The 9,373-nt window shown below is 50.8% G+C and overlaps 1 protein-coding gene across 9 annotated transcripts in view; it reads right to left on the bottom strand.

The window, feature by feature from the left end:
* Positions 1 to 521: 521 nt before the first annotated feature.
* DBF4B (DBF4B-CDC7 kinase regulatory subunit) overlaps positions 522 to 9,373 on the bottom strand; it is a 42,564-nt gene continuing 33,712 nt past the window's right edge. For 8 of the 9 annotated variants that reach the window (XM_070773626.1, XM_070773625.1, XM_070773629.1 and 5 more), the window contains 4 exons: positions 8,691 to 8,807; positions 3,671 to 3,779; positions 3,419 to 3,543; positions 522 to 2,568 (listed from right to left, as the gene is read on the bottom strand). In XM_070773626.1, the coding sequence (XP_070629727.1) occupies positions 1,356 to 2,568; positions 3,419 to 3,543; positions 3,671 to 3,779; positions 8,691 to 8,807 (1,564 nt within the window). In that variant the 3' untranslated portion in view covers positions 522 to 1,355. The remainder of the gene's footprint in view (positions 2,569 to 3,418; positions 3,544 to 3,670; positions 3,780 to 8,690; positions 8,808 to 9,373) is intronic. The other variant, XM_070773628.1, reaches the window with a different exon arrangement.

The following is a 9,373-nucleotide window of genomic DNA, read 5'->3' as shown; positions in this document are numbered from 1 at the left end:
CATATAGTTGGATGCGAGGTCCTGGGCAGATGGTGACAAGGGCATCAGGACCTGGTGTGTCAGTCTTTGAGTGAATAGCACGTGAGGCTCTCAGAGGTCTGAGAAAGGGGCAGGGGAGCTCCCCACTCAAGTGGCAGTGAATTGTAGAAGAGATGCACCCATGAAGCCTGGAAAGAAGCTACTGTCTGGGCTCCAGGCGGAGAGGAGGACCTGGAGCCCTGGTTCATTCCTTGGGAGTGGGTGGCATGTACGCCCGCTTCAGGCAACTGTGAGGTGGGCAGCAGGGCCAGCGAGTGACTTGAGCAGACTGGACAGGCGTGCCCCCACCTCCCCTGAGCCCTCTGGGGCCAGGCCTGCGGAGCGTGGGGGCACCCACTCACGCCCTCCAGCTTGCAGGTGGCACCAGCTTGCTACCTCATTGTTCTGTCTGTATCTGCTGGGCTGTCAGCCTGCATGGGTCCCTGGAGGGCAGATCAAGGCCCTGAAGGGCGGATCAAGACACATCACACGCCAGCCCCATCTCTTTGCTATTTGATATTAATAAATTTATTTTACATCTCCTGAACCAAGGTTAACTGTGAAATTTAGCAGGATGGCATGAAAAGGCCAAACCTGATTTCTGTGAGCATTGTACACATAGCCGTTCTATTTCCAAACTAACAACTCAGGTCTTCACCTGCATCTAGGCGCCCCCTCCGCCCAAGTTTCTTCCTCCAAAATGAGATACAGAATAGCACCAGACTTCTGGAAGCTTCAACATTTAAAGAGACAAACACAGAGGCAGAGAAGGGTGAGAAGAACCACAGTACAAGATGTAATAATAATAAAAAAAAAAAGTGGCCAAAGAATCGATAGCAAACTCATCTCTGTCTCCAGATTAATGGCTCAGCTGAAAGAAATGGGGGGAGGTCCTCAGGGAAGGAGGGGGATGCAGAAGTTGGCAGGTGAGCTACTGACCCTGGAACAGAACTCTGGGTGGGCAGCCAGAGCTGAGGAGGCAGGGAAGAGCTGAGAGGGGTCCCCAGAGGGGCTGAGGCCACGTCCTGGGCTCAGGGGAGGGTCAGTGCTGGGCCCCCAGTAAGTGTGGCGGGGAGGGAGCTTTGGAAACGGCGCAGCCGAGCCCCTCCTCTGCTTCATATGTTCCTGAGGATCTGTGTGCACCAGCGTGGGGGGCTGGGGGAGGGGACAACACACAGGCATCTCGGAAAGCAGGAGAGCCACACGCTTGTGGGAAAGGAGGCTGGGGTGGGGGTGGGGAACACCGACAACTAACCCTCTTGGCTGAGCAAGTGCCTGCAGAGGGACAGGAAGCCAGGCCAGGACTCCTGCTGCTCTGGCTTCTCTGTGGGCCCTCCCTATGCCAACCTTGCCCCTGCCTCCTGGCCTGAGCAGCTTGCCGCGCCTGCATGATCCATGGCTGGAGAGGGCAGGCCCCAGCCCCAAAGACCTGGTGGCTGGGAGGACTGGCTCCATCTAATGCACCTAGAGCTCGGCCATGATCGTCCAGGGCCAGACTCCGGGTTGGCTCCTCCTTGTGTGTCTGGTCGGCCTGGGCTGGGTGTGCAGCCCTCAGCTGACGTATAACTTGCCCTCAAGTTGGGAGGTGTCTGGCCCAGAGCTGCATGCCCAGGGGTGGGCAGGGACTCATAAAAGTAGTTCTCTGTTGGCGGTGGGCTGGGGTTGGGAGTCAGGGTCCTGGAAGAGGCTGGGAGGTCCAGAACCATCGGGAGCAGCTGGTCTGCCCGCCGGCTGGCAGAGGGTGGTGGGGAGAGGCAGCCGGGCTCTCTGCAGGTCCTCCTGGGGGCTCTGTGCCTGCAGCTGAGGGCAGGTGGGCTGGCAGCTGGCCCAGAGCTGCTCAGCCTGCTGGGAGACAGGGCCAGGGGTGGCACTCTCAGAACACTTGTGTCCTGGGGGCCTTCCTCCCCCAGGCCAGGGGGCCTGTGTGGCCCAGCACTCTGCCAACCTACTGGGGGGCTGCCTGGGAGGGAGAGGCAGGTCTTTCCCTGTGGGTGGCGCACAGGCTGGAGGGAGGCCAGAGACCTGGGCTCATGGCCTGGAAGGGGAAGGTGCTTGCTGCTGGTTGTCCTGATGCCACTGGAGCTGGGGGTGCCACAGGGGCTGGGGGCTCTCGGGACAAAGAGTGAGGCTTGTGGCCAGGATGCGCCTGGCCTCTTTTCGGCACTGCCAGTGGGGAACTGAACCTTCCGCTTGTGGCCAAAATGAGGCAGCTCTGGGCCAGAGGAGAGTTCAGCAAGTCCTGAGCTGGTTAGGAGGTCCTGGTAAGCAGAGCTTCCAGACCCTGGGGTTTCTGGGGGGTCCACAAAGCTGTCAGCTGACCCCTTCAGCTCCTGGCAGCTTGCTGTCGGTCCAGGAACCTTGCCAGCCTCCACAGGTTCTGCCGCTGCCTTCATGCCACTCACAGTCCCACCATGCTCGGTGGCACCTGGGGCCTGCTGATGATCGTCTTTCCTCCTCCAGGGAGACACTGCCCTGAGAGGGGAGGGCCAGTGGGGAGGCGGAGGCTCAGGACACAGAGGGTCACAGTCGGAAGCCAAGGAGCCTGGCTGCCTGTGGGGACAGAAACACCCAGTGGGTCACAGAGTTCAACTCCAGAGCAAGCAGGGGTCCTCCTGGGCTGGGGGCACAGTTGAGGCCCGTATGGTGCTACCCCTCTGGGGTTTGGTGTTTAGAAGAGAGCTACCATTCTGGGTCCCAGGTGAAAGGCCTATTCTTGGCTCTGCGGTCTGTGGTCGGGGCTGGCCAGAGGAACAGGTTAGAGGCTGCTCTGTTTAATAAGGCAGTCATGGAGGAGGCTGCCCTTTGGTGGCTAGAGAAAGCAGCACCAGTCCTGGCTGTCCACCCTGAGCCCAGGGAGGCTGCCTGAGGTGGAGACTTGGGGGTGTGCGGTATGAAGCCACAGCTCCCTGGTGGGCAGCAGGGGTGGGGGTGCTCAGAGGGCCCTGGGATTCTGCCAAATCCTCTGCCATCCTTTCTGGGGTAAACTTCTAGAGAAGCAGGAAGACCCTCCTCTTCACCTACACAGGACAGATCCAGGAATCCCCCACCCTACTTCTAGAAGGCCAGACAGGCACATGACCAGACACATGCCAGGAGCAGCAGCGACAGCTGAATTGCTCCCCCTGCATCCCCAACTGTGGCGTCAGGAAGGGAGCTCTGGTTGGGGTCCTTCCTTATCTGATGGGCTGAAGCCCCAAATGAAGGCCTTCCCTTGACCGCCCCCTAAAGAACAGAACAGAAGATGGCAGGAAAAGAAAGGGAAGGAAGGACCCTGAGGGACCACAGCCGGGCCTCTGCTGTCGCCAACCCGAGGGTTCCTCTCCACCTCAGGGCAGCAGCAGGAGAGCTGAGAAGGCAGTCATGCCCGCCACCCGCGGCAGGGTGGCACGGTGGTGCTTACCCGGGGAGGCTGGCCTGGAAGGGGACGTCTGCAAAGCTGTGGCTCAGCTGGGCGATGATCCGATCAACTTCAGCGTACAGGTGGGCTTCCAGGGCAAAGCCCTGGTGCCGGGGGCTCTGGAGATGCTGTTTGGGGTGAGAGGAGGCAGGCGGGGCGTTAGACTAGGCTGGGGTGGGACATAAGCAGACCACCCAACCTCACCAGGGTGGAGAGACCGTCTGGGAGCAGCTGCGTGGTGGGGAAGGAGCTCACCCTGTGCAGCTCCTCGAAGGCTTCTTGGCAGCACTCACAGTACCCTTTCCTCCTCCTGGGCACAGTGCAGGCAGCCGATCGCCGGCTTGGCTCCTGGTCCTTGGCTTCTCTGGGGAGAATACAGGGTGGGGGGAAGTGGTCACTGCTGGAGCCCTTAGAGCGAACTGCGGCCCTGTGGCCTGGAGTCCAGGCCAGTGGGGGAGGAGGGACCAAAATGGCCGGAGTAGGGCAGGCACAGACTGGCCTGCCTACAGTTGGCACCACTCGTCCAAGGTGGGCAGGAGAGGCAGCAAGGAAGGAGAGGCCTCTCTGTGAGTACCCCATCTTAGCTCCATCTTGATCCCACGCACACACCTCAAACCACAGGCAAGAATCCCTGATGACATTCCAGCTCCGTGCTCATACCCAAAGCCAGGGTCATTTGACCCACACAGCTGTGCCTTCCTGAGGACTTTCACATCTTTCTCAAGCCTGACTTCTTTGAATTTCAGTCCTGGATTTGAGTTTTGATTTGTTAACTGAAGTATAGTTGATTTGAGATGTTGTGTTAGTTTCTGGTATGCAGCAAAGTGATTTAGTTCTTTTTTCTTTCTCATATTCTTTTCCATTATGGTTTATTACAGGATAGTAAATATGCTTCCCTGTGCTATCCAGTAGGACCTTCTTGTTTATTTTATATACAGTAGTTTGTATCTGTTAATCCCAACCTGTTAACCCTGATTTATCCTTCCTCTATCTGATATATCCATCTGATATAGCAAGGAAAAGTAAGAAAGCCTTCCTAAATGATCGATGCAAAGAAACAGAGGAAAACAATAGAATGGGAAAGACTAGAGATCCCTACAAGAAGATTAGATACCATGGAAACACTTCATGCAAACATGGGCACAATAAAGGACAGAAATGGTATGGACCTAAAAGAAGCAAAAGATATTAAGAAGAGGTGGCAAGAATACACAGAAGAACTATACAGAAAAGATCTTAATGACCCGGATAACCACGATGGTGTGATCACTCAGCTAGAGCCAGACATCCTCAAGTGTGAAGTCAAGTAGGCCTTAGGAAGCATCACTACGAAAAAAGCTAGTGGAGGTGATGGGATTCCAGCTAAGCTATTTCAAATCCTAAAAGATGATGCTATGAAAGTGCTGCACTCAATATGCCAGCAAATTTGGAAAACTCAGCAGTGGCCACAGGACTGGAAAAGGTCAGTTTTCATTCCAATCCCAAAGAAAGGTAATGGCAAAGAATGTTCAAACTACCGCATAATTACACTCACCTTACACGCTAGCAAAATAATGCTCAAAATTCTCCAAGCTAGGCTTCAATAGTACATGAACCGAGAACTTCCATATGTTCAAGCTGGATTTAGAAAAGGCAGAGGAACCAGAGATCAAATTGCCAACATCTGTTGGATCATGGAAAAAGTAAGAGAAGTCCAGAAAAACATCTGCTTCATTGACTACGCCAAAGCCTTTGATTGTGTGGATCACAACCAACTGTGGAAAATTCTTAAAGAGATAGGAATACCAGACCACCTGATCTGCCTCCTGAGAAACCTGTATGCAGGTCAAGAAGCAACAGTTAGAACTGGACATGGAACAACGGACTGGTTCCAAATTGGGAAAGGAGTATATCAAGGGTGTATATTGTCACCCTGTTTATTTAACTTATATGCAGAGTACATCATGAGAAATGCTGGGCTGGATGAAGCACAAGCTGGAATCAAGATTCCGGGAGAAATATCAATAACTTCACATACACAGATGATACCACCCTTATGGCATAAAATGAAGAGGAACTAAAGAGCCTCTTGATGGAAGTGAAAGAGGAGAGTGAAAAAGCTGGCTTAAAACTCAACATTCAGAAAACTAAGATCATGGCATCTGGTCCCATCACTTCATGGCAAATAGATGGAAACAGTGACAGACTTTATTTTCTTGGGCTTCAAAATCACTGCAGATGGTGACTGCAGCCATGAAATTAAATGCTTGCTCCTTGGAAGATAAGCTATGACTAACCTGGACAGCATATTAAAAAGCAGAGACATTACTTTGCTGACAAGGATTTGTCTAGTCAAAGCTATGGTTTTTCCAGTAGTCATGTATGGATGTAAGAGTTGGACCATAAAGAAAGCTGAGTGCTGAAGAATTGATGCTTTTGAACTGGGGTGCTGGAGAAGACTCTTGAGAGTCCCTTGGACTGCAAGGAGATCAAACCAGTCAATCCTGAAAGAAATCAGTCCTGAATATTCATTGGAAGGACTTGTGCTGAAGTTGAAGCTCCAATATTTTGGCCACCTGATACGAAGAACTGACTCATTGGAAAAGACCCTGATGCTGGGAAAGATTGAACGCAGGAGAAGGGGACGACAGAGAATGTGATGGTTGGATGGTATCACCGACTTGATGGACATGAGTTTGAGCAAACTCTGGGAGTGGGTGATGGACAGGGAAGCCTGGCGTGCTGCAGTCCATGGGGTCGCAGAGTCAGACAAGATGAGCGACTGAACTGAACTGAACTGATCCCTCCTCCATCTGCTTTCCCCTTTGGTAACCATAAATTTGTTTTCCATGTCTGTGAGTCTATTTTGTAAATAAATTCATTTGTATTATTTTTTAGATTCCACATATAAGTGATATGATATCTCTCTTTCTCTGATTTGCTTCACTCATAATCTCTATTAAATCCACCCATGTTGCTACAAATGGCATTGTTTCAGTCTTGCTTATGGTTGAGCAGAGCAGTGTTTCACTGTGTGTGTGTATACATATATATATGTGTATATATATACGCACCACATCTCCTTTATCCATTTATGGACATTTAGGTTGGTTCCGTGTCTTGGCTATCGTAAATATTGCTGCTATGAGATTGGGGTGCAAGTATCTTTTTGAATTAGCATTTTCTCCAGATATACGCCTATGAGTGGGACTGCTGGGTCACATGGCAACTCTATTTTTAATTTTTTAAGGGAACTCCATACTGTTTTCCACAGTGGCTACACCAATTTACATCCCCACCAACAGTGTAGAAGGGTTTCCTTTCCTCCACATCCTCTCCAGCATTTATTACTTGTAGTCAGTCCTGCATTTTTAAACGGCCTGTAGGGTACTGGTATTTGAGCAAATTCAGTGGGTCCAAACTATTCCCCTAAGGACTTTCTAAGTATGACACAAAACCCAGGAAACAGTAAAAAAAGCTCAACGACAAACAATTAAAAATATATATATGCATGGTAGAAAATATAAGCAAACTCAAAAAAACACACCAGGAACTGAGGAGGATATTTATAACTAATAACATAGCCAAGGGCTCCTTACAAATCAATAAGTGATCAATAACTGAATAGAAAAACTGGCAAAGGCTATGAAAAAGGTTCACACAAAAAGAGATTTAAAAAAAGAGAGATTCAAATGATCCAACATAGGAAAACATATTTAAGCTCATTCATAAAGAGAAAAATGAAAATTACATTACACTGAGATATGGGTTTTGATCTATCAGACTGGCTGAAGTCACAAGTCTGACAGCTCACTGTCTTAGCCACGGGGATGGGAAAATGGGCTCTGGTCCACTGCGAGTCAAAGTGTGCCCTGGCATTACCTCCACGAAAAGCGATTTGGCTGCACTTCTCAAAAGTATAAATGTAGGCACCCTTGACCTGGCATTTCCACTTTTAGGAATTTGTCCTGCAAACATACTTGAACAATCATAGATTTACTCTGAACAAGGCTATTCACCGCAGAAGACTGGAAATCATCCATGCATATGTTAAATAAAATACAGTAAATCCGTACCATGGAATACCCTGCAGTGATTAAAGGGAATGAAGAAGCTCTTCAGGTACTAATAGGAAATTAAGAAATATTCAGTGGAAAAAAAAGCAAGATCCAGCACAGTGAATATTTTGCTACTCTTTGTGAGGAGAGAGAACAAAGGGTACATGATGTACTGTCCATAAACTCTCTCTGGAGAGACTCATGGTCTAGAGATTGGAGGATGGGCAAAGAATACAGACGCTTCATTGTAACCCTTCATCTTCCCTTTATCAGCTCCTGTGCCATCCCCAGGCCTTCCCAGGCCAAGCACCCCCGCAGCCCCAGCCCAGGCAGCCGCTGGGCTGCCCCTCTTGTGTCCCTTGTTTCTTCTGGGAAAGGGATGAAGGGCCCTTGGACTTCACCCTGGCTTGTCCTCACCTTCCTCCGCTCTTTATCTACTGCCACAGTCCCTTTCTATTTTTCCTCCCATTCGCACTATTTCCTGACCCCTTAGCCCCTGTCTGCTGGTGGAAACCACAGGTCCTCCCTGGCACTGGGGACCCTCAGGCTGGGCATCTGCCCTCTAGTCTCCTGGCCCGTAAGTTAGAAAGGTCTGGGAAGGTGTCCAGGTCATCACCTGAACCGCATGCCTTCTGCATGTTGGTCAATGAAGGGTCCAAACTCACCTATCTGCAGAGTAGGGGTACCAAGCAGCCTACAAGTCACTTCAGGCCACACAGTGTGGCAGGTCCCCCAGACCCTCTGCCTGCTATGTTTAGCTTCAAAGGCCTCAAACCTGGACGTGCACTGAAACCACGTGGGGAGCCTGGGAGCACGGAGCTCTGGGGGCTCCATCACCAGAGACTGTGATTCCGCAGCGGGGGAGTCCAGGAACCTGCATTTTTAACGGGCCCCCAAGGAGACTCCCTTAAGCTACAGTCCATGGGGTTGCAAGAGTCAGACATGACTGAGCGACTTCACTTTCACAAGGAGACTCTAAGAAAGGAGGTTTATACTCTGAGGTTCAGAAACCAGCCTCGTGCCCTTTGGACACAAGTCAAGTTCTTCAGTATGGATGGAGAACACCAGATAAAACGGATGAACACTCCCGGTGTCCCTCTTCTCTGGGCTAAGTTCCCAGAATAGACTTTGCCTAAGGAGCTAACACATGGCCATTCCCCAGGCTGACCAGCAAGCCCCCAGCGGGGAGGACTTTGACCTGGAACCAGCCCTTGTACTCAGGAACCAGAAAGACCCACCTGGTATGGTGCGAGCTGCTTGGAGTCATCGGGGCCTCAAAAGGACTGGTGGCTTTGGGTCCCAGAAAAGAAATTTCAGGAAAGGATTTAAACTGAAGGTGGAAAGGACGAAACTTCCTGAAACACACAAAACTTCCACTTTGACTCCAGTGGTGAAGGGAAAAGGCGAGGAAGAGGGGCCAGCCCAAATCCTGAGAATTCCCATCTTAATAAAGCAGACTCTCACCTGCCCATCTTTTTTGGGCCATGTCACACAGCATGTGGGATCTTAGTTCCCTGACCAGGGATCAAACTCGTGCCCCCTGTATTAGAAGCTCAGAATTTCAACCACTGGACCACCAGGGAAATCCCTCACTTGCCCAGCTTTTAAATACTAGAACAACATTCTTATCTGCCTTACTGGGTTAGATTAATATTTTAAATGAACACTCTTCCTGTCTACTTTCCAAGCCTGTTTACAATCACTGCCTCCCCCATATCCTGCAACCTCTGAGCTGAGCAGAGTAACGGTGTTTTCATGTTTTATATCACAGAAGAGGAAACGAAGCCCTAAAGGTTCTGTGGCTTGCCCAAGGGCTCGTGACCTATAAGCAGCCAAGTCCAGATGGGAAGCCACATCTCCCAACTTCTGATCTAGTTCCTCCCACCTTTCCATTTTGTTTCTCGACCCTCAAGTGACCTCT

The sequence above is a fragment of the Bos indicus genome, chromosome 19 (genome assembly GCF_029378745.1).
Source record: "Bos indicus isolate NIAB-ARS_2022 breed Sahiwal x Tharparkar chromosome 19, NIAB-ARS_B.indTharparkar_mat_pri_1.0, whole genome shotgun sequence".
Taxonomy (NCBI): domain Eukaryota; kingdom Metazoa; phylum Chordata; class Mammalia; order Artiodactyla; family Bovidae; genus Bos; species Bos indicus.
Note: the sequence above shows the minus strand (reverse complement) of the source record. Positions and strands in the feature narration are given on the sequence as shown.